Source organism: Rhamphochromis sp. 'chilingali', assembly GCF_963969265.1.
Source record: "Rhamphochromis sp. 'chilingali' genome assembly, chromosome: 11".
Taxonomy (NCBI): Eukaryota; Metazoa; Chordata; class Actinopteri; order Cichliformes; family Cichlidae; genus Rhamphochromis; species Rhamphochromis sp. 'chilingali'.
The window spans coordinates 21,597,289-21,622,445 of NC_137938.1; the positions used below are offsets into that span (position 1 = coordinate 21,597,289).

At 44.8% G+C, this 25,157-nt stretch overlaps 1 protein-coding gene across 3 annotated transcripts; it reads left to right on the forward strand.

The window, feature by feature from the left end:
- Nucleotides 1-1,319: 1,319 nt before the first annotated feature.
- nr4a3 (nuclear receptor subfamily 4, group A, member 3) lies at nucleotides 1,320-21,846 on the forward strand. 3 transcript variants are annotated; one of them, XM_080897347.1, is made up of 8 exons: nucleotides 1,320-1,448; nucleotides 4,468-4,638; nucleotides 7,993-8,828; nucleotides 13,172-13,301; nucleotides 14,160-14,323; nucleotides 14,437-14,636; nucleotides 18,007-18,185; nucleotides 19,910-21,845. In XM_080897347.1, the coding sequence occupies exons 3-8, from the start codon at nucleotides 7,995-7,997 to the stop codon at nucleotides 20,170-20,172; spliced, it is 1,770 nt and encodes a 589-aa protein (XP_080753473.1). In that variant the 5' UTR covers nucleotides 1,320-1,448; nucleotides 4,468-4,638; nucleotides 7,993-7,994; the 3' UTR covers nucleotides 20,173-21,845. The 3 variants fall into 3 exon arrangements, with proteins under 3 accessions (XP_080753473.1, XP_080753471.1, XP_080753472.1); XM_080897345.1 differs by lacking the exon at nucleotides 1,320-1,448 and adding an exon at nucleotides 3,535-3,719 and having other exon boundaries at nucleotides 19,910-21,846; XM_080897346.1 differs by lacking the exon at nucleotides 1,320-1,448 and adding an exon at nucleotides 5,460-5,541 and having other exon boundaries at nucleotides 4,504-4,638.
- Nucleotides 21,847-25,157: the final 3,311 nt, after the last annotated feature.

Consider the following 25,157-nt stretch of genomic DNA (forward strand, 5'->3'; position numbering starts at 1 on the left):
TGATTTATACTAACGGTGATGCTTGATGGTCAGTGCCCTGACCAGAAAACATATCACACATAGTATTATGGTCTTTTTCTGTGAGTTGTGTTTGCAATTGGGTTCTTGGAGATCTGGATTACAAATGATCACTCCTGTAAAGCACTTTGGGTCAACTGTTGTTTTGGTTTGTTGTTTTAAAATCTGCTCTGTACAACAAATAAATAAGCAAATGACTTTACCTAAGATTAAAAAAAAAAAAAAGTCCTTTCTGAGGCCCTTCATTTACAGGTTCATCTGCAATTTCAGGTAAAAATCTGTTCGGAGCACGTTAAAAAGGCACCAAAATTATGCAAGTGTGCTTTTATGGTGGTTTATAATGATATTATAATCTTCATACAATCCCTTCTGGAAACACACCTTAAAAGAGCTCCATTACACGGAGAAATGCTGCTTTTGACATGTTTGATTAAAGTTTACTTGTGGATAGATGTGTACAATGGGTTAAAACATGCTTCTGAAAAGTAATGGAGCACAAGTATCACCAGGTAGTTGATTGGAAATATTTAGATACATCCCAGCATGTGTTCTGTATGGGAAAACATGCTCATGACTAATATTATTGTTACCTTTATTAATATGCTGTGTTTGCAGAAAGAGAAATAGGATATTTTGATGATGAACCTAAATTTAAAATCTATTTTATTAATATTTGTTTGCATTTTTTAAGGTTTTGTGTTTACTTTATACTTTGTTGATTAAGTAATCTAGAAGAACAGCCTCTTTACAGTTCCTGCTAGTGGTGCAGGCTCGCCCGCCAGATCCCCCTCGGCTTCCTCTCCTGCAACCATCAAACCAACCGCCTCGCTCTCTGGCTCTCTCAGATTCTCTCTCCACCCCTCTCGCTCTCTCTTTCCTTGTCACGGCACACGGGGCTTATGTGTCTTGTACTGTACGGAGAGAGAGAGAGGGAGCTCTACACTGGGTGACGTCACCTCTCCCATGGCGTCACATTGACGTAGCGCATACCAAGAGCTCTGTGTGGAGGCAGAGCCCACATAAATGCACTATTTGACTTTCTCCCCTCAGACGGCGCACATAAACAAACGCGCGTTACAAGAGCACACTTTGCAAAGCACCCATCAGCACTGACACACTCAGCAGCACGGGGACGGACGCAGACTCGCTCCTTAGAGCCACTCGGGAGTTTGATGATTTCTTTTTTATTTCATTTTCTACTTTTTATACTTTAGAAAAAGTAAGTGGAAGGAACGGAACTTTTTTTCCTTTTCTTTTTCTAATGCCGACGAATCCAGCGCCTCTCCGAGATCACTAAGAGTGTTTTTATTATTATTTTTCTTTCCTGTCATTATTTTTATCTCTTTGCGGTTGTTCTGGATGGAAAACGGATACTTCACGCGAAGTTATTAGCCCACTACATGTAAAGACGGAACCGCTACAGCAAACAAGTAAGTAAACTGAATGAATGAATGAATCTGTAAAGCTCTGCCTCACATCTTGGCGGAAACACGCCGAAAGAAGATAACCCTCAGCTTTACGTATTTAATTTTTCGCCACCTATATCAAAAGCCATGATGGATTTACTACTCTAACATCATCTGTGCGCGTGCTGCCCAACTTTGTGTGCCTAACCTGTTGCTGCTCACGTCAGCCACCGGCACACGCGTGTTGCCGGTCATGTTTGTTGGTCTGTGCCTATGTGTGGGTTCTCCTACGGCGAATGAGGCTGAACTCTGAATTTAATTTGCGCTGGAGAAGGTATCGTATCCTTTCCGGTTGTCATGGAAATGAGATGCCTCTCACTCTCACAATGAATAGTGGAGTCGGACGCACAAATGGTCTGAGTGAAGAGCGGTGTAACCTACATTCAGGCAGGAGCTCGGAGAGGAGACTTAATGCTCTTTCATTTCAAGCCATGGTGTGTTTGGGTTTTGTGTGTGTGTGTGGGGGGGTGTCTTATCGGAGTTTTTTTTTTTTTCTTTTTTTAATTTTTAATTTTTTGAGGGGGTGGTGTCTTTTTATAAAATGTATTTATATACATAGATGTGTGTAAGTGCGTGTTTGTGAGGTTGTGGGTGTGTTTGAGTTTAGATATCGCTCGGCTGTCGGTGCCGGACTGCGCTATGATTTAACCTTCAGTAACATGGAGTGAGCGTACAGTTACCATTAACCCGTATATAATAAAACTGGCCCAAGATACACTGGTACTCAAATTGCCTCCGAATTTCATGAGCCATGTATCGCAGGAAAAACACCCTCAACCATAAAGCCACAACAACATTTCTGAAGCCCACCGTGAAGCATGCTCCAGCAGCTATCGTGCCTCTTGGCCAGTCACATAGTTTATAATAATAAGCTGACAACACCGGGTTGAGGTACTTAAGTAAGTTGCTGGTTTTACCTTCTTTCCCCCCCCCCTCAGTTCCCTCACACACACTCAGGTTTACGCATACACGCACGAACGCGCGCACGCAGGCTCCAGTGACAGGCTCCCACTCAGGGCTGATTTACAGTAGGCTAGGCTACTCGCATATTTCTCTGCTCTCTCCTTTATGTCCTTTCTTTTCTCTGTTTCTGTTTGCTGGAAGCCTCGCGCTGTCCGGGGTTATTGGTGCGAGGGGGCTACCGGGGGCTACCGGCGCTCCGGGGCGCGTGCTTTACAGCTCTTTTGTCGTTCTCTTGGTTACCGGTGCGCGCAGGGCCAGAGCCCCACCGGCCGGCTCGGTCTGAGAATAAAGTAGGGGGAGACCGCGGGTTCATTAAAAAAAAAGTTAGAAAAAGGCAGAATGTCTCACTTTGTACAAAAATAAGTTTGTTTGAAGTAAAAACACTTCATCTTCATCTCTTTAACTCCCCTCGGAGGCTCTGATTAGAGCGTATTTACGCAGTTACGGGTTTAGCTTCACAACTTTATGTAAGAATGAGATGACTTCAGCTTATTTCAAATTGACTCCCATTTGTGCTGTTACTGTAACAAAATCATTTTTCAGGCCTAAAGATGTCTCTTTTTTTCTCTCAGTGCTCAAATGGCTCCATACACAATTGAATAATGGCTTAACTGTTCCAAATCAGCCCTAATCAAATAAATGTTATACAGCTTGACTTGTCTGTTTACTCTGGTTTGTGCTTTTTTGTTTATTCCAACCTATTTGGGGGCTGTTGGGAGGGATTACATCTATATAAGAGCCATATTCCGACAAAAGAACCACCGACAGGGGGTTCGTGGGTGTCCAATAAATCCTTTGAGAAGTGGTTTAAAGTTTGGTGAAAAGTGGCTACTGACATGAAGCTGCAGGTGCTCCTAGTCTTGATCCGTATGAGGGTTGTGGGTTGTCACCAAGCTGTTTTGCGATACACACAGGGAGACTGCGTCGTCTTCTCAACTTGACCGTCTCATAGAGGGGGTCTATGTGTGGCGGAGAGAGAGCCACAGTGAGAGAGAGATAGAGTATATAGGAGTGTGTTACAGAAAGGGGGCGCTCTGGGCCTTGAAATCCTCCGGCCACGGTGCACCCTGCTGCAGTGAGAGGGAGTCGGAGGCGCACGGCGCACGGGAGCCCGCTGGTCTGGTTTCAGGTCCGACTCACAGTTTTCTAGATTTCTCTCTCCCCTCTGGATGAACCCTGAGCAGGCGAATGCGGCGGTGATCAGAGGCAAGAAAAGCGATGGCCCGGAGGCACTGGCGCAAGCTGCTTTTATAAAAGTTGTCACTTTTGTAGGTCTGTATTATGATTTTTTTTTTCCATTATTATTATTTTGTTTCAGAAGTCGTGCATAGTTTGTTGACTGGTGGAATTTCTGTTTTACGGTGCAAAATATCTATTAGGCAGTAATTATAATAATAATAATAATAATAACGGCGAAGACGTTAGTGCTAAAATGAAACCTGTCGCCCACGTAGGCAAAGTTTTGAAATGAACCCAAAGTCCTCAGTTGTGGTTCTCTTTGTAGGATGCACTCAGTGACATATTTATTGTCAGAATTGCCCTATGTTGGATGTAAAAGTCTAAATCTTATCCCTAATTTGCCTTCCAGCGTGTGCACTGGTAGTTATTTGAATTTGCGCCGTCTCAGCGCAGTGCTTTACATCCCCTGTTATCTCTTTCTACTGCTTTTAAACCCGATAAACTGACTGATTCTCTCAGATGAGATTTTTGTGCCAATAACGATTTGCTTTTGAGATGAAACGAAAGCTTTGCTGGTTGTCTTTAAATTGTACAAAAATGTTTCTCTGTCCGATTTTTTTCTAAAAGTGTGAGGAAATTTTGAACACCGAATTTGAATTTGCTGAAGTTTGTGGAAGCAATTTAAACAAAGGTCTCCATTCTTGAGGGAGAAAAAAAAAGAAATAAATTTTCGCTTCTCTTTGAGTAATCTTTTTTTTTTTTTAAGTCTTTACGAGCGTTTGAGGCACTTACCTGATTATTCAGCCTGCCACTGGCTTTAACACAGCCATGTCTCACCCAGGCACAGGTTCGGAAGAGCGCGCCCAGCCGAGCTCGGAGCCCCGGCGGTCGGACACTTCCTTAGCGACGCCCGCCGAGCCCTCCCCGCTCCAGGAGCCCTGCCCCGGCCGCAGCCACGCCACCCCTAAATCCCGGACACCCAGCACCATTCAGCGCGAGGCTCTTTCACCAGGTACAGAAACAAGCGCTCAGTCTGTCTTCACTTTCATCTTACCCTTTTTTCTTTCTTTCTTTTTTAATCTCTTTCTCATCTGATGCTTTTGTAACGAGTGCAGCGGCTCTGACACTTTCATTTCGTGTTGCTGTTGTGGAGTGCTTGGTGATATGAGTCGGGTGATTGTTTTATTGTGGGGGGAAAAGAAAAAAACAACATTCCCAAAAATTGAAAAAAAAATATTTAAATACATATATATAATTTTTATTTAGTAGTTTAAAACACAGGGGTTAGATCTGAATATCAGCTGGTAGGCAGTCGTTTTATTTATGTGTATATTTATGCTCTTTTACTCCTGTTAAAGGTCAAAATATGAGTTGAAGTTTCCTCAATGTTCTGGTGATCTTTTGTTTGTGCTGCAGTCGTGAGCCCATGTGTATGTGTGTGGGTTGATTTTGTCTGGCAAGTGAGCTGACATTTCAGTCATTAAGATAAGACAATTCTGAGGCCAGGCACACCTATATCCAAAACCTGGAGGCGAAATGTGAATCATATATATATTTATATATAATACAATCACACACACACAATTTTGTCCATTGTAATTCAATATAGAAACTACACTGTATACCCTGAAGTAACTGGTTGTGTAAGTGTGTCTCTGTGCTTTGTGTTTTGTTTTTTTGTTATTTTTGTGTGCACAGTGTAAAGGGAAAAAAGTAAAAATCACTCTACGCTGTGGGACGCTGACTCCCCGAAAATGTTTTATAGTTTACTGATATAAAGAAAATCTGTGTTTTTGTAATTTATGTCTGCACCTTCATGTTTTCATTTGTTAGATCTATGGCATTCTGACAATGAACAAGCGCACTCAGTTATTGGAACAGCTGCAGTTTGTCCAGTTGAAATGCACACCTCGAGGTTAGAGACTGTTTCCCTTTGCCTCACTATGCTGCACCACCTATGTCTGACTCTGCTTGGGTTGTCTGTCCTCTTGCTTGCACACACACACACACACACAAACAGACACATATGCACACAACTGCTTCAATGCAAGTGTCATAAAGGCGACCCGATGGTGGTATTGGACTTTTGAGAATCCCCTACACTGACTTGCTTTGGTGACATTAACAACTAAGAAGCTCCGGTGATGGATCTCTATTTGCACTTGTGGTGAGTGTGTAAAAGAGGATGCAAGTTTGTAAGCATGGGTGTGTGAGTGAAGGTTAGACACGCCAACAAAAGTCAAGTAACGAAGACGGTGAGACACTCGCAGAGACAAGTGGTTTTACAGGTTTTCAGGATAAGGGTGTATGCTTTTGGTAGAATGAACATATACAAGTCCATGTTGACATCGTGAACATTATAAGCAGATGAACACACGTGGTGGTGGTGGTGGTGTGTGTGTACCAGAAGGAATTTCTTTACTCACCCGACAGACAAACATCACACTACTTTGTAGCCTTCCTACCCTTTTCTCTCTCATTCTTTCATCTCTTCACAGAAAAACCAGAAATTTACCATATTTAAATATAAACATGTGCATGTGCCACGTGCAGTAAGTCTTGCACACATTTCTACACTGATGGCCCCTAATCTGAGGCTTGACCTACTGACACAACACAGAGAGCCGCAACCTTTACCACTGTACTCTCCTTTTTTCAGTTTGTTTTTTCTTTCTCTGGTTCTCTTCCTCCTCTGATGCATAATCAGTTTTTTAAAAAAAGGTCTTTAGGTATAGCCCAGAAAGGCCCCGTGACGCCCTTAATGCTGCATGTGTGTTTTTCCACGTGGGTTGAAGAGCTGGTCACTCGCAGAAGAAGAAAAAAAATCTTGATGACGTCAAGCACACGTATGCCTACAGCTTGACTCATATCCTCAATTAAAATAAAAAGAAGGAAAGAAATGTAGCGGCTTAATGAGCCTGCTGATACACTATGCTTGCATATTTAATGGTTAATATAAAAATTAATAAGAATTATTTCAAAGAAAAAATATTTATAGCAAAGAATTTTAAAAAAAATTATTTATCTCAATATATATATATATATATATATATATATATATATATATATATATATATATATATATATATATATATATATATATATATATATAAGATCAGGACTATTTTCCTTTTTTTTCTTGCTTTATAAATAGATAAAAGTTCAGGTGAGACCGCTTTGGCGGAGGTATTTGTGAACGCTTTAACAACTGCAGGACCGATATATCCCGTATTTGACTAGACAAACATGACGTACAGGGAAAGGGGGCGATTACGGCAGAGCGCGCGCATGCTGGGCGTCAATGGGAGCAGCGCAGTGTTGACAGTTCCCTGCTCGGGAGAGACGAGCAAACACCACAAAACCCTGCCTGCGCTGACACTCATGACTGATTATTATTATGCACACACACACACACACACGTGCAGACGCACGCAAACGCAGGCGTTGTATATTACGTAAGAGTTTTGATAAGACCATATAGTCCACACACAAACACACACACAGAGAAACGATGAGCTGGTGGCCTGTTGCTGTAGCAGAATTAAATCAAGGGGGGGAAAGTGAAGACATGTCGACTGGCGTCTGCAGCAGTTAGAGGAAATATCTGTGTCTGCGTGTCCGTCTTTATCTCAGTGTGCGTGTGCATGAGAGGGTGTGCGTGCACGCGTGTGTGTGAAGGGTCTGTGCAGCAAGCATCCAGCACCACCATGGGGTTCCATTATTATTTAATGTTATCTCATCTGCTTTTCCATCTGACTAACCAGAATACACACACATACAGATTCTTGTATTTGAGCTTCAGGATCATCAACTGCAGCTTCTCTAACTTGACTAACTAGGAAAATCAGCAATGTTCGAAGTTTTGTGTGTGTGTGTTTCAGTATTCAGGGTTTTTTTTCCCTTTTTTTGCTGTACTTACTCAGTGCAAGTGCAAGAAGTGTTAACAGCAGAAATGGGTGTAAATTGCATCAAATGGAAAGATTTGGTTAAAGCTTTTCACAGCCTCTTCATTGAAAGAAAAACTTTTATAACACTCTGCAAACTGCCTGTTCCAATAGAGCTGTGCAGATTGTTTTTGTTTCTTTCTTTTTTTTATTTTTTAATGGTTGACCCTGTTTAGTGTTACCACTGTGTGCATGTGCATCCAATAGAGTCTGCCTGTATCCTGCAGATTTACTGAACATGAAGCCCTGCTTCTCTGATTAAATCACTGTTTGTAAAATGTCATAAATTCTTCTTCTCTGCCCAGTGATTGTTGCTATATAGCTGTGCCCTACTAACATGGGAATGTGAAGCTTTTGGGATACATGTGGTCTGATGTGCCACGCAGCTCTAACCTGCGTGTGTGCTCTGTTTCCTCCGACAGATATGCCCTGTGTGCAGGCTCAGTACGGGCCGGCCCCTCCAGGCTCAGCCTACTCTGGCCAGTCCTTCAGCTACCAGACTGAAAGCTACAGCTCTGACCTCATGACCCCCGACTACACCAAGCTGGACCTGGGTGGGGGTGAGATCTCTGCAGCTGCCACCACGTCTCTCCCAAGCTTCAATGTCTTTGTGGACGGAAGCTACGAGCCTAAGTCCTCGTGCCTCTACCAGATGCCCACGCACAGGCCCACCATCAAAAAGGAGGAGGAGAGCTACCCAACTGCCCCACCCCTGGAGGCCATGTCCTCCTCCACCATGTACTTTAAACAGTCTCCCCCTTCCACTCCGACCACCCCGTCTCTGCCACCCCAGCCGGGCACCTCCTTCCTGTGGGGGGAGGAGCACCCCCTGGCTCCTTCTCACCCTCACTCTCTACCTTCCAGCCTGGAGACCGGCCCCCTCAAGTCCCCCCGTTTTCCGCACTTCTACCAGCATTCACCGCCCCACAGTGGAGGCAGCGTCGGCGGTTATGATAGCCTGGGAGGAGGGCTGGTTCGCACCTCTTCTTCCTCCTCTTCCTCCTCCTCATCAGTTTCCCATCCTCACGTCCCACCCCTGGAGCAGCCTCTGTACCAGCTGCACCGCGGAGCAGGGAGCAGCAGCCTCGCCTTTCGCTCCCTGGCACTTGGACCTTGTGGCCCTCTACTAGCAGACAGCTTGCCCTCTCCACCCCCGCGTGGCCCACAGGGAGAGGGAACCTGCGCGGTGTGTGGAGACAATGCGGCTTGCCAGCACTACGGCGTACGCACATGTGAGGGCTGCAAAGGCTTCTTCAAGGTAAAAAAAAACAACAACCCACAGCTATTATTAAAGTCTTCCTCTAGTTTCAACCGTTCTGGTCTTTGGTTTTCTTTTGTTTTCTTGTACTTCTGAGTCTTGTGGTTTCTAATAAGACATCACGCACCTGTCCCTCATTTGTACCCCTCTGCATCTTTTGAAGTATTCCTTCTTGTTTCTAACCTCTCACATTCATAACAGACTTTCCATCTTTAAAATCTCAGCCAGAATCTGTAAACTGGCTGCAAGCTGACTGACGTATTTAAGTCGGAGCAGTTTGCTAGCATTTGCCTTGCTCCCACTCTACACCCTTCTCTGTACTCTCTAAATCGTCTTTAGAGTCATTGCGAAAGCACAACACACCCACAGGGGTCGTTTCTCCCAGCAACCAAGTGGGCAAAGTGTGCATAAGCACTGGCTCTGTGTAAATGTGTGCGTGTGTGTTTGTGATTGCTTGCATGAGAACACAGGATGATAAAAACATATATTCTCTCCAAAATAACAGCTGTGTTCAGGAGCTCAGATACTCAGAAATAACGCGGTGTGCGAGCACGTAATGGTGAAGGAATCCTTCTTGAAATCAGTTTTCTGACGGCGTGTTTTTAGTCAATTGGCGGCCACGAATTTGACCACAATTCTCTTGCATAATGCTCAACCCGATATGAATCTGTTTGAAATTTGGTCCCTCAAGTGATTCAACCTAACACTTCTGAACCTGTTGTCTCACATCCCATGTTGCCGCACGTGCTAACGTGCTGACAACACAGTTTAACACAATCCAAGAGCCGGTTTTTAGTCAGACTCATTTTCCATTTTCCTCATGCTGCAAGTCATAAAATACAACAGACGTGACAAGCGAGATATTATATTGCTGTGCATGTGCGTGTATACATATATATTTGAGGCTTAGTGGCACATCACTTGGAATTACAGTGAACTCGCACTCGGTGACAGTGGAGTAATTCATTTGCACAGTTTTTGAATTAAAACATTTTCCGGCACACTTGTTAAGCATTCTATTGGCTGCACGAGATGAGAGTTAAAATTAAGAGACAGCAAGAAGGAGGGTGCACACACCGAGGTAATTGAATAATGCCTCTGGTAGGTGGAAATGAATTATCCTTCCTTTCAATTAGTTTCACAATTTGTTTTTATTTAGTAATTAATGAAAGCAGCGTCTGGTGGCAGCAGGCTGCGGGCTGTCTGCTCGCTGCAGTGTTCCCTCCGCAGCCACAAAGCCTGTCAAACCTCGCTATGTTTCCTTTACACTCCCTCTCACACACACACACACACATACACACACATATGCAGATGCAGCGAGACATCCCCGCCTCACGCAACATATGCAGGCAACCACACATATAGAAAAACATACTGTAACATGTGTTTTTTTCACACTGTTACCCCGTGAATCCAGGATGCAGCGGCAGCAGCAGAAACTAAATCATGTGTCTCACACACACCTGCTCCTTGTTCACATATTCTCAGGCAAATCACCTCCATTATCCTGATGGTTTTATTGTGCCCGAAAAATATTTTCCTGATTATATTTAATTATCCATGAATAGTTATTAGGCATTAAACCGTTGTAGAGGCTTGCTGTAAATTATTATTTCATTAGTGCAATTTGAAGCACATTTTCCCCGTGAATTAATTTTAGCTCTTAAACAAGTCAGGGTTGTTGTTTTTTTTTTTTTTTTGGGCATGTTTATTATTTTGAATAATGTGTTCCATTCACGGGTTTCCATTAATTTAGTGAACCTATTCAGTATTTCAATTTTTAAAATAAAATAAAAAACTATTCCAACTGTTAGTATAATACATTATGTTATCAAAAAAAAGAACATTAAAGTCCCCTGTTTCCATGCACCCACTGTACTAACCAACCGGTGAGCTGTTTTAGACCTGCTACACACTGTTTTAGTTTTCCAGGGCTTGCTTGGTATGTTAGTCCTAGAAATTATGGTAAGCATCCGTGTGCTGGTGAAGATAATTGGAAAAACAAGCTCGGAAACGTGTAAGCTGATCATATAAACCCAGTGTGTAGGATTTTAGAGTTATAAAAACAGTAAAGTCAGCTCACGGATACAGATGTCTACATGTGTTTTTGCACTTTTTTGACGGCAGAAACTGAGAATCAGCGGTCGGAAGCAACCAGAGGGGGGTTGGGATTTAAGATGGGTTGGAGAGGGCAAAGTCCCTCAAGGCTTTTAATTTAAGCCGAGGCTATTAGTACATGTTACATGTCAAGAATCTGTCTCTGCACGCCTCTGTCTGGCCCCTACAACAGCCATAGTATCTGCACTCCTGTCAGAATACTTTCAATTGTGAATGTGCTTTCAGTGCACACCACTCATTCCTCAATTCTGACTCAACATCTAACTGAAACTTTTTCACTTTAATCCAGTTCCTGCCCACAGAAACAATATGGCCTGGTGCGAAGTACATTTAAACTTGTTATTTTAATGAAATTTGGGGTAAACACAAGGAAAAATGACAGGGAAGATTAAATTAATTGAACTAGAACAAAGTGTACTACACACACACACATACGCACATCACATCAGAGACTAGTTATAGCTTTGAAGCTTTGATAGTGACTCCAGTCATCGTTTTTGCTGATTATTAGAAAGCAAAGTCACAAGAGCCCCAACCAACACACACACACAAACGCAGACACACAGATGATAACAGACAGACAGAGAAGAGAAAGGGCCAGCGCTCGCTCATGAGAGCTTAATTTATCGCGCCCTTAATTGATGATTGCAAACTCAGGCTTTTCTTGGAAACAGACATCTAAATTAAGCCTGAGGTCACTGAAGAATTTCCTCCTTGAACAAACAGCAGGGTTAACTTAGCTTATAGACTACTCCACTTTCACCTTTATGCGCACTGCCCAGCACACCGCCAGGGAAACCGGAGATTTTAAAGTTTCAGAGAGGAAAACACAAAAAAGAGTCACAGTTATCTTTAGAACACGCTCCGGGCGTGTTCGCGTGGGCTTTACTGTTGGTTAGTATCGGGGAAAATCGCGTAAATGACTCCGAACCTCTTTAAAAGTGTAAATAAAAGTTTGCGCACGGAAGACTTGTGCGTCATTCAGCCTTCCTCATGTTTAATTCGGACACCATCTAACTGGATGCATCCCCCACCCCCCTTTCTCGACCACATTAATGACCATAACTTACTTATCCTCGCGCGCACGGGTCGCCGACCATTGAAGGGATGAAAGGAGACATTCACAGCGATCTGCGGTGCCATGGCAACGACTCTCATCCGGCACTGGCGCCCATTACGCGTCGGTTCCGCACTCGCGCCGAAGCATATGGAATAATTGGTGTGTTATTGGTCTCCTGGGGGGGACGGGCATGTGCGGCGCGAGGGGTTCCTAATTGGATTTATTTGTTTTGATGTGTTTTAGAAGCGTTAAAGAAGCCGTGGCACTTCCGTTATGTGTAAATTACAGTTCAGTTATAGGCGCTGCCTGAGTGGAGTGCTGGAGTCACAGCGGGTAAACGCGGTGGTAAAGTGAGTATTTGTGGGGGTTTTACGGTGTTGTCATCGCAGGTTCACCCCCGAGTTTAATCTCCTGTCAGACACGGGCAGCGTGGAGCCTTCGGGCCTCATTGGAACTGTCGGTCTGCGGTCTGTTCGTGCTGCGAGTGAAGAACTTCGTGCTTTTACTGGGACGGTCCGTTCAAAGTATTGCCTTCAATACGCGGTCACGAGCGCGCAGGATTGGCCCCATAGATGCGCGCGCACTACAATCTCACTTATTGTCCTCCCTGTATTCGCTGAGCCCCCTCTCCACTCCCTCCCACGTGGCCCGTTTCTGATTTCATTTTAATAAGGTCAGTAATAATCGCGCGAGCCAGCGGAGGAGAAAACAGCTCCCGCGGGGCCCATTGAGAGAGGCGCGATGCGCGAGGCCCCGAAGGTGCCACGAGCTGACCCGCGAGCTTCACAAACAATCTGATCAGGCAGCTTTCGCGGCCGCTCGTCCCCCACCCCTCTCCACCTCACCCACCCAACTCTACCCCGTCTCAAGGGACCCGCCTCCGCACGCCACGCGCTGGATCTCTATTGTCAGCTGCGGCGCTAATAAAATTGTCCCTCCTGCAGGCGAGGCTTGTTGGGAAATTAATTTTATCTAATTATACTGATGTCACCGCCGCCTTTCAGCGCGTAATTAAAATCTGACCTGCGAGCTTCGCTTTCATTCTTTGACGGGCAAGGAAAGAGAGAGAGAGAGAGAGAGAGAAATTGAATTAAACAAATCAAATATTAGGTGTTGATTGTGTTTGGAGGCTGATTATCGGCATGCCTGTTTCTTCTTTCTCCAGCGCACCGTGCAGAAAAACGCCAAGTATGTCTGTCTGGCCAGTAAGAACTGTCCTGTGGACAAGAGGAGACGCAACCGCTGCCAGTACTGCCGCTTTCAGAAGTGTCTGAGCGTGGGGATGGTGAAGGAAGGTAGGAGATCACACACCTGAATCACACACACACAAACAAGCACATATGCACACAACTGCTTCAATGCAAGTGTCATAAAGGTGACCCGATGGTGGCATTGGACTCTTGAGAGTTAATCCTAATAATGCAACACTAATCAGACCTGCAGTCAGTGATCATAGCCCCCGTCTCTGCAGTCAGTGGTTAATAGGCCGGTAATGGCCCAGCCTGTGGTAGCATCACACAACTGTCTATGCAGAAACGCCTGTCTGTGGTTGGAAGAAAGTATGATACACATCATACCAATTAGTCCCTGCCACCTTTAAAGCCCCTGAGTTCAGTGTTGTTTAGCAGAGCCTCAAAGCTGACCATCTTATGCAAAGATTCTCCCATTATGTCATTGTGTTCACCACATCTGATGCGTTGACTGTTGCTGCATAGTGCACACACACAGACAGACACGTTTCGATGATGTGTAGAATCAGCGTGACACTCAAACTGCCCCCATTCCCATGAGGTTTGTCACCTGTCTCACACCCTGTAATACCCCCACCCACATATCCACATGCATAAACGCAAACAAACCCACACAAAATGCATACTGGATGTCTCTGTGTTGCATTAACACACGTCCGTCTGCAGCCTGCAGAACAGCTCCACTGCCATCTGCTGGCTCGTGGCCTCCTGTGTGTGGAGATCGTGGCAATGTTGGGAGCACTCCTGCAGAGACCTCTCCCAACCTTTTAGTCGTTATTTCGCTGTGATGAAAAGCTGATATCAAGCCGGTCCGCTGGAGGGTAGAACTTGACTGTGCATGCAGAGTTTATATTTCCACGTCCAACTCAAAAACCTCTTGCCTTCTGTGTTTCTCTGTTTTAGTGGTGCGTACTGACAGCTTGAAGGGGCGCAGAGGTCGTCTGCCTTCCAAACCAAAGAGCCCCCTGCAGACGGAGGCATCTCCTCCTTCTCCACCCCTCAGCCTCCTCTCTGCTCTGCTCAGGGCTTATTCTCACTGCACACCTCGTGACCTTGACTACAGCCAGGTAACCCATGCCCTTAACAATTCATTTCAACTGGAGAAATGCATTAGTTTATTTTCGAATACAGATAGTTTACAAGTTATTTCAGTAATTTCTCTTCTTTTCTTGATCTGCAGTTCAGCGCTGCCGACCCGCCATCCTCCTCCTCGGACGTCGAACACATCCACCTCTTCTACAGGCTACTCACCATCTCGATGGAGACCACAAGGTGCTGGGCGGAGAGGCTGCCCGGCTTCTCCGAGCTTCAGCGTGACGATCAGAACCTGCTCATAGACTCCGCCTTCCTGGAGCTGTTTGTGCTGCGATTGGCTCACAGGTAAGTAGGCAGAAATGGAGCCTCTTTTAACACCTGTTTTAAACTTGGATGTCCACTCCTATGCACACCTCTCAAGCTTTTGAACCACACCGACTTACACTTGTACGGGCAACTTTGTTTTGCTTAGCGTCTCAGAAACAAGAGGCACTTAAACCCTTTCCGATTAAAGTACAGTGCATAACTGTGCTGGCAAAGCTGTGTGCTGCTGTGTTGGTGTATCTCCAGAGTGGGAGGAGTGGAGCTGAGTAATCGCCATATGAACCAAATTATGAATGGAGTCTGTAGCTATGACAGCAGCTACACCCACAGAGTTCCGCTCTGCTCGTCTGATATCTGACGCACAGAGAGATCTGTGTGTGTGTTCTGCGGGCTAAAACTGTGCTAACATTGTGAACTGTGAATTGACAAGATCAATTTCCATCTCAAAGTTAGTCAGCTGAGTAACTGAAAAGAGCCGCTGTTATGGAAGGAAATACATATTCAGTTCAGCTGACCGACATAAAAACACAATGGGCTTCATTTACCTCATGCGCCCCCTGATGTATGTATGTGTGTGTGTGTGTGTTTGAGCAAGAGAGCACGTGTGTGTCTCACTGATGGATACCTGTGGTGCCATTGTGACTGCCCCGGCCCATCTTTGCCTCAGAATTACCCTGGGTTACCAGTTTGCTCTTGCAAGGCATGCGGCTGGTTAAATTTATGGGTAGAAGATGGTGGCGGTGGTGGGGGGCTACAAGCTCATCTCTTTGTCTGCGCTGTCGTCTAGGGCAGAAGACCAACACAGTGAGACACGCACACTTACTCACACTCGCTGATGATGTAGAATCCCAACTTTCTGTCCTCCTCCCAGCGTAGGTCCAGGTGCAGGGTGGGTAGAGGATGGGCGGTGCCATCACAGTCCCAGCAGGAGGGGTGATCAGGCTGGGACTCTGACTCACTCTAAAGGGTGGACTCATAGGGGCCTCTTTCAAACACACGTACACACACAGACACACACTGCTCATCTTCCAATCGGCCAAACTCCCACGGCAGAGAGGAAAATGCACACAAACACAGCGCTGTCTTATTTTCTCTGTCTTCCGTGGGAGCGATGGATGCAGCGCATCTCCTCGCTGACCCCGTGCTGAACCTAGATGCCCCGCAGACCCTCACTCAAGCGTGCGTCTGTGTGCTTGTGAGTGTGTGCTCAGAGTGCATAGAGTAAATTTGCTTCGTTCTTCTGGGCCGGCATTGCTGTAAGCACCCCGTTACCTAACAGTTTCTGTGGTTATTGGTCGATTACCGTGGTGACAGCGTAGTCAGGGGTGAGTGGAATGTGTGGCAGACATCCACCTGTGCTTGTGTGCGTGCGTGCATCTGCCTAGATACGCATCTACCAGCCTGTCTGTGTATTTTTGCTCCAGTGGCACTATCTCACACGGGTGAAATGGTCCTGTGAGATATTATTTGGTCAGCTCTGTGTTTACTTAAGCACAGAAATACAGCCGGTATGTTGTGGAAATAACAGGTACTAATATACATCACCAAACGTGCATCGACAAGGACTGTTCACGCTCATGTTCGCGAAATTCTCCAAAAATGACCCTGCTGACGCTAAACTTTTAATAAAGTTTTGAATTTTGACCGATCTCCCCTTCAAGAGGTGTTCTGGAGCAATGCTGTTGATTTTAGTCCCTCAAATCACATTGTGCTCCTGTGCCCCTGTGATACACGCTCGATCAAATCAGAAACACTTCAGCTTTAATTTTATTTCGGGGAAAAGTGAGCAATGACTGTGCTGGTCTGGTTGTCTGTGTTGAATATTCCTCCCTCAGATGCCTTCAGTGCATTACAGTCAAATCCTGCAAATTCACGAGGCACAACATGGGGAATGTGGAACGTAAACGACGATCATCCCTCCAGTCGTCTACTGCGGTACCTTTGGTCTTGAATGCTGCAGACCTTTCCACTAAAAACTGCTTTTTTGTTTATAAGAGAAGATCCAGCTTTCATCACCAGCGATGAGCCCCAACATGACCGTGGGGCCAGTTTGACACAGAAGTTAAGTGGTCTGTGTGCAAGTCTGAGGCCCCGGGTGTAATCGCAGGCGCACAGGTGCAGGAGTTCAGAGCAGAACTTCCAGGGAGTGATCTAAAAATATGAATTTTGCTGGCTTCAAGGGTGCTCAACTTTGATCAGCCAAGTACAAGTTTTGAGTTTCACATGCGGAACATTAAGGTCGCACCTCGTGCAGCAATGAAAAATTAGGTGAATCTGTTCTGTGAGAGATGTTTGACAAGAAGTCAGGACTTCAACCTCAGCCTAGAGGAGATGATACGAGGGATCGAAATCAAAAACAAATTTGCTGTTCTTCCCCAGCAATAGGTGAGAATAGGTGAGGGGCATCGTTTCTCAACCTCTTCCTGTTATTCACTTTCTTCTCTGTGCTCTCTTCTTGTGATTTCCTGGAAGTACAAAGAATATTTTGGTCCCGATCGCTGGTGCTAATTGTTTTTGATGTTAGTTGTTAATGCTTTCTCATGTATGTGCATGTGTCTGGCCTAACGGCGTGTCTCTTTTGAACTGAGTCTAATTAGACACAAATAGCGTTGCAGTTTATCCTCATAACTGCCAAACCAAAGTTTGTGCAGGGTGCAATTTGAGGCTTTCCTCCCTTTCCACACTAATTCCCCTCTTTGCTCTCTCTCTCTTTAATATCATCTGTTTTCCAAGTACACACTTTCTCCCCTAGATCTTCCATCTCTCATAGTTTATCCTTCTTCAACTAAACACAGTTGCAGCTCTCCAAAGAAGAGCGGGCTCCTATTTTAGAGACTAATAGAGACCAGTCATAGGTCTCCATCATCCTCTGCTTGCACTCTCTCTCTCTCTCTCCCTCCTTCTCTGCTTGATGTCAAAGAAGTGGGATGTTGTGTGTCGTGAGTAAGTGATGGTTAAATACATCTGAGAAGACTTTTCATTTCCTTATTAAAACCTTGTGTTTCCACTGCACACCACAGCCTGGGCACATTAAAGCCATAACAGTTTATCTATCTGCAAATATACACGCACACACAGAGCAACCCTCTGCCCTAACCCTTCACCCCACCCTGCCGCAAGGAAACGCAGGAATGTTTTAAAATGCTGTAATTTGGAAACACAACCTTAATCAGCTGCATGCTTGTGTTTGATGTGTGTCCCGTTTCTGCGTGAGTGCGCACACTGCCAGGTTTCTCATTGTTTTTTATTGTAATTGTTTCCTTGCCCCAGCATCTCAAGCTATATTTACAATACATGAGGGAAAATACAGTTTTCTCTGGAAAACGGCGATCTAATCAGTCCACCATTTCCTTCTTTTTTTTCCCCCTTCCTCTTTCTCTCGGTTCCTCAGATCGATGCTGTCGGAGGATAAACTAGTGTTCTGTAACGGCTTGGTGCTGCACAGGTTCCAGTGCCTTCGTGGGTTCGGAGAGTGGCTGGACTCCATCCAGGAATTCTCCGCTCACCTCCAGAACCTAAATCTGGATACCTCTGCCTTCGCCTGCCTGGCCGTCCTTGTGCTGCTCACAGGTAACCACAGATTTTCAATCACGAGCTTACTAGCGAGAGGAACAAGAATCAAGGGGTCCTAATTCTGTGGTTGCATATAGTCACCTGTGCTCAAAGTTATTAACATCGCCTCTCCACTCCTCATAAACACTGCGAATCATTTAAGCTGAACATGAATATACAGATAAAACGCGCGCGCGCACACACACACACACACACACACACAGCATCTTCCTGTTGTCCGGAGCTTTGCCTCCTGGTGATTCAGTGTGACAGTGATCAGGTGGACACATCCTCTAACGTCAGACACACGCTTAAAGACACACATGTGCATGCGTGTTCCCACACATCTCTGCCCCGAAACAAGAACCTGATACCCAGAAGCACCTGCTGCACCTGCCACACACCTGGCCCTCTAATCAGTGTTCATGTGTGAAAAATGAAAGGAGAATCGCAGCCTGCTCTGAGAGCACACACGCTGCAGGCGAGGCAGATTTCGTTTTTTAAGTAAAATGCATCAGGCGACAGAGACTAGTCTGCAGTTAAGTGTTTATATTCATCTTTTTAAAACAGTTTTAGGGTGTTGGATGCTGTAAAGTAATGTGCAGTAGCTAAAAAAAAAGAATTAAATTAAATAAAAAAATCCCCCTCCCCCTGCTTTTAGCTTCCTTATTTCACCCTGCCCCCGCCGCCTCCTCTTCCTCAACCTCTTTCTGTCTGAGCCCTCCAACCCCATCCTCACCCTCTGGGGGAGCACTTAACTCTGTTCCTGATCGACCAGCCCACCGTGGAGCGCGGCTCTGGAATGGCGTCTGCAGTGTTCTCAGTGGCGCTCTGCCACCTCGGCAAAGCACACAGCGCAAAGCCACAACAGAGCCACCAGAGCCACCAGGCGATCGACCGCTTCAGAGTGGCCTGTGCAGAAAGGCAGTCATCGATCTCTCCCCGGGAGCTCACGCTCATAGAGAAAGAAGGGGTAGGGAGAGCGGGAAGAAAGACAGGGAAGCGGAATTGTGTGGCGAGAGGTCTGAAAGCCGCGCTGAAAGGAGGGCCGGAGTGACTCTGCAGCGGCAAACACAACAAACAAAAGAGTCACATAAACAAACAGTAAATAAGCTTCGGATAATGGATACCTCAAAGTGAGACGGGTCTTAGTGGCAGCCTCCCTGCAGCACAGCTCGTAGTGTGCCTGTATGTGTGTGTTTGTGTTTGGGGGGCTGGACACCCTGTTCTCTGCAGAATGAGTTAGTGTCACATTAAGCCTTGTACGAGTGCCACTGGAGTTGCTATGGGCAGCAGTGTGTGCATTTCTAATTTCATTTTGCTGCTCACAGGGCCACATAATCAGCTAACTGTTGAGCACTTCTGTTCTGCTCTTTGTCTTAATTTCTGAAATTGCACTGACTTTTTTTTCTGTGCAAATGTTTAAAAAAATAAAATAAAAAATGTGCTCATATAGCCGTGCATGTGGACGTACACCAGTGAGAAGGGGGCTTATTAGATTAGACTGAGTATTGATCTGTAGTGAATGAGCCAGGTTAAGGCCTGTTAAGAACATGAGCCATACGGGCTAATGAGGTGGAATTCAATATAAAAGAAGATGTAGCTAATGCTCTTTCAGCTGAATGAGCTCTGATGTATGTATATGTGTGTGTATTTTTTTTCCCCACTGACTTTATTTTGGCCATTTAATGATTATTCTCCTAACATCTCTTTCTCCGTCTTTCTTTCTTGCGAATCTACAGAGCAAATCCCCGGTCTGAAGGACTCAAAGCGGGTTGAGGAGTTGCAGAATAAAGTGATTTGTTGTCTCAGAGACCACCTGGGCTGCAGTCCTTCATCCTCCTCGTCCAAAGCCGCTCCTTCTCTGAGTCGTATTTTGGGTATAAGGGAAGAGCTTCGTTCCCAGAGGACCCAAGGCCTTCAGCGAATCTTCTACCTGAAGCTGGAGGATCTGGTAGCGCCTCCGCCACTGATTGACAGGTTCCTGGACACTCTGCCCTACTGACGACTCGGGCTAACCATGCAGCAAAATGAACCCACGTCACGTCCTGTCAAGGCCTTTCCCCAAAGGAGCATGCAAACACACCCAGAAGAGAGAGAAGAGGCACTCTCTCTCTCTCTCAAGACTGATGCAGCGCACGGAGAGCCAATCTAATATTTTTGACTCGACGGGGACAACCAAACGAGAGCGCCTTTCACTCAAACGGACTACCAGCTAAATGCTTTTCACCTGTATAAAAGACAATTACTCAAACGCTTTACCACTTTTTATTTGGTCCTCCTGTTTCGCCCCACGCTGGGAGGAGGGGGGAGGATGATGAGGCTGAGATGGACAGGAGAAAAGTGACTTTTTTTTTTTTTTTTTTTTTGACTGTCCTCGCTCCATCTGGGTTGCAGCTTATTCGGCAAAAAAAACAAAAAACAAAAAAAAACAAAGAAAGAACCGACGTTTATGAGTACTGTTTATCTGTGTTTCGGCCTGGCTCTTTCTGTCTGAGGACTTCCATTTAGAAAGGAGGGCTGGGAGAGGTGGCGATGTAAAAGAGAGAGTGCGGGGAGGGGGAGGTGATCGTTCCGAAATGTGCCGACATGTCAGAGGTGGAGCGGCGTAGGCGTAGGTGGGCCAAAATGTTACGACGCAGGACACAGGTGTTTCATAAACACATGGAAGTGGCTGTTGAGGCGGGCTCTTAATTACAAGTGCAATTCCTTAAGTGCTATCGCGCCACAAGAGGAAGGGATGGAGGAGGAGGGGAAATCTAATTTCAAACTCTAAATTATTTTAATACAAAAACTTGTCCTGTACTGTCAGTAGCTAAAAAGAAAGACAGTCTCCCATCTTGCTTTAGACAGCAGAGGAGATACTGTGCACTAACGATCGATGACTGAGTCACCCAGACTTGAACTTTCTCTACTATGTGGTTTTTTGTTTTTTTTTGTTTGTTTGTTTTATTAACTCAGTTTGAAATCATAGGTCGAGTAGAAGTGTGGAGGAATGAACATGGACAGAAATTGGCTTTGGAAGCACTTACACCCTGAGAGGGGCTAGAAGCACAGACACACACCCTACCTGCTCGCCTGGGGGACAGGGAGAGGAGGGTGCTCGACAGACAGCTGTACGTCCAGGGGTGAAACATTCCACGTTCATGCTCTTTTTCTTTATCGTTTTATATATCGCGGCGGCTGTGTGAGTGTGGAGGACATGATCGCCTACCGTCTTTGTGTGTGCGCTTAGACAAGCCAGGATCATATGCATGGTGTGTTGTAAGCTGTCGAGAGCTGGCATAGCCTGTCAAAACAGCTCGACCTGTGTTTGTGTCTCAGACTGCAGCTCTATGGGAATCTCCCCAGGGCCTCCACCACCCACTCACACCCTCATGACGACGGTTTTAAAATAAATAAAAAAAATCAAATTCTATAGATATAAATATATATAAATATATATATATATATATATATATATATACAAAACTAATATTTTGAAGTGTTTTTAGCTTTTTCAAATATTGTGGTACGAGTTGTGCATTGTTTTTTGAAGAGAAACAAAAAAAGAGAAAAAAAGTTGCTGTTTTTTCAATGTCCTTCTTTGGTTAGAGTTTCCTGTTCGATATGTTGTTGTTTTTTCTTTCTCTTTGGTTCACTGGATTTTCTGTTCAGCACTTTGAAATCATAAACTAGTTCTGATTATTCTGACCCCGGCTGTGTCTTGTGTTTTGATTCTTTATAATTCATTGACAAAAAAAAAGAAAAAGCACAAACAAAATATTGTTTTCCATATAAGGTAACAAAACATCAAATTTCAGCCACATTTTTACATGTTTTTTTTAAGTGTGTGTGTGTGTGTGTGTGTGTGTGTGTGTGTGTGTGTGTGTGTGTGTGTGTGTGTGTGTGTGTGTGTGTGTGTGACTTGTCAGACACAAAAGCCTCTTGACAGGTAAAAGGCCTTGTCTCTCTCCTGGGGGACCCTCGGGCTCTCACAGAGAGTAGAGAGGGATTAGGAAAGTGAGGAGGGGGAGGAAGAGGGCGGGGAGAAGAGCTTCATGTTAGCATGAGGTCCAGATCAGCCTCCAGCCTCGTTAAACACCATCGATCGGCACGGTGACATTTCACAGCACATGCCGTCTATACTGTTACCGCCATCACTCACTTGCCGTCCTGCACAACAGCGTTACCGCTAACACAGACACACACTCTCTGTCTCTAACAGCCAGGTGATTGATAGCAACTGTTAGACAATTGTGAACAGCTCTACCTGTGCATGTGTGCGGGGAAAAAAGAAGAAGTGGGTAGAAGCAGAAGAAAGTGCACAAAAAAGTAAAGAGTGAGCACGCACCACCACCTCTTCTGTTTTATGATGTTTAAACTTTCCCCTTTGTGAATAAAATAACCATTTTAGAAAGATGAAGCGCAATGGCTTTCAGTGACACATACTAACCTGGAAATGCCCATAAACATTATCAGTTTATTACTTATAATTCTGTGTGTTTGTGAGTGCATGTGGCACATAACAACAAATATCTGTCCAACACTTCACCCTCCTTTGGTTTGGGGGAAGGTGCGTGGGGACTGTGATGTGTTTTTTAATGAGTATGCAGGAAAAAAACATTCACACTTTTGTCTTCTTTTTTTTTTTAAAAGTGGTGTGATTGTGTACATGCGAAAGAAAATGAATGAAGTGTTAATATTCCTCCTACAACTGTGTTACTTACATGTAAAATAACATGACATGAAGCAGAGAGCATGAAAAGCAAAATCTACGCACACACACAGACACACTCACACGCTGAGCTGTCACTCTCCAAGCCGATCGATCAGTGCTGACAGATAGCAGATACCCAGAGTCTTAATTAGAGGTCCCATTAGAACATATAGACACACACACACACTCACAGATTCAAAGAATGTATTCTTCTGGTTCTCAATTCATAAGTTCTTTTCATAAAGCCATGTATAAACAACAGCAAGCATGTTTTCATGTACACATCAAGAGGGCAGGGAAATTAAAATCATGACTATGTTTATGTAGCAGCTTCAGGTTCATGTCTGCTTTTTGTGGAAGCAGTGTCCTGGCTTATTGGACCACCTGCCATAGTTAATGTTATTAGAAACACCTGTGTTTTCCTACCATGACTTGTCACAAAGTCTACCATGACAAAAAAAACCAGGCCCATATCCACCGAGGCATCAGGATGTGCTAATCACACCTGCCACAACAAAAACCAGTAAAGATTCATGAGGTAAGACATGAACGGAGCTCCCTGCTTGCTTCCTCTCCTGCTGACAGACCTCCCGGATTAGACTGAAACAAATGGCACCTGAGTCCTCCTGGGACCCCAAACGACACATGTTTAAACACACACGGTGGTGTTTCATTCACGCCAAATCACTGATTCCGACTATTCACTTAAACCGGTGGTGTCAAACATAAGGCCCAGGGCCCAGAATTGGCCCATCAGAGACTCTAAACCGGCCCACTGGACAGCTTTGGAAAATGTGAAAGAGAAATTGTGTTTTACAATGGTTTTTTTTAAAAAGGAAAAATTCTTTGTTTTATACCTAAATCACAGTCTGAGCAACAAGCTAGCAGAACATTTCCTGTAATTTTACAGATTTATTTCTTACAGTTTAAGCCCAAAGAGTCATGCTGACACATTTCTTTCATTTCCTACAGCAGCCGTTCTTTATCGTGTAGAAAAACTGGGAACTGCTGATGAAATTTCATGTAATGTTCGTATATTATAACTGACAGAAAGGGCAGTTTTACTGGTCCAGCCCACTTGATGTAAATGAGTTTGACATCCCTGACATAAACATAACCTCACAGCAAGTCTTCACCTTAGACTTGAATGATTTACATAACGGGACATGCTTCTTCTTTGTAAGTACCCTTGATGTGCCCACATCAAGGGTACAACTTACACACGCTCAGACACCTCCTCCTCCTCCTTCTCTCTCTCTCTCTCTCTCTGTCTCCACAAACACAGAGACAGAAACATTTTTGATGATGATTTGCTATTTAGGCTGTCAGCTCTATTCCCTCCTCCCCCTCAGTCTGCAAGTCTGGGAGTCCCCTGAAAGTGGACAGACACACTGGCATAAACACAAGTAAACACACACACACACACACACACACACACACACACACACACACACACACACACACACACACACACACACACATTAACAACATGTGTACAGCACCAGGGGAAATCCCCTGGAGCTGGGGACTGTGTGCTGTGGCCCTTCGCATTGGAGCATCCGCTGAGGGAAGAGTGTGTGGGGGGTTGGCCTAAATGTCAAAGGTAAAAGGTGCTGAAGAATAGAAGTGGAAACATGCAATAGACCCACTCACGCTGGCTGATCTCACAGTAGAGGAGGGGGAACCCCAGTCTTTCTTCCAAACGCAACACAGACAAAAAATATCACATCTAATGTTTCCTTCCACAGGATTGATGCTGTTTCACGCACGGTAAAAAGCGGTGTGGAAGACGCGCAAGTGTGAACAATCTAGCATTTCTAACTTGTATTTATTTATTTGTAGCACATGTTCATTTTAGTTTAAATGTCTGGCTGGCAAAAAAAAAAAAGAAAAGAAAAAAAGAAAGGGCCATGACACATTTTTGAAATGTCATACATTTTCACTTTCACGGTGTATTTTAAAAAACAGTATGACCACATATCAGGGCTGAGGCCAGCAGCTTGGAAATGACTAAGCTGTGAAGTCCAAACGCCCGAACAAAACCCCAACCAGCTTAGAAATGTTAAGTAGCCACAAAAAGTTGATATCTGTGTTAATTTAACTGGTCAGTTTCGCTGTTATGTCATCGTTTATCTTTAACAAAGAACATCAAATATATTGTTTTAAATCTAATAACAATATTCAGATAAATAAGGCTTTTTGGAGGGCAGGGTGAAACTAGTGGCTACTGCATCCTAAATTTTTTAATGTAAGAAATTGAGTGTGCAAATCTTTTAATTTTTTTTAGATGA

Bases quoted from the DNA above. Each gene is read 5' to 3' on its own strand.
- nr4a3 (XM_080897345.1), top strand. From the start codon at position 3,617: ATGAACCCTGAGCAGGCGAATGCGGCGGTGATCAGAGGCAAGAAAAGC. The intron at 4,639-7,992 runs GTACAGAAACAA...TTCCTCCGACAG, and splicing joins GCGCGAGGCTCTTTCACCAG to ATATGCCCTGTGTGCAGGCT. The intron at 8,829-13,171 runs GTAAAAAAAAAC...TTCTTTCTCCAG, and splicing joins GCTGCAAAGGCTTCTTCAAG to CGCACCGTGCAGAAAAACGC.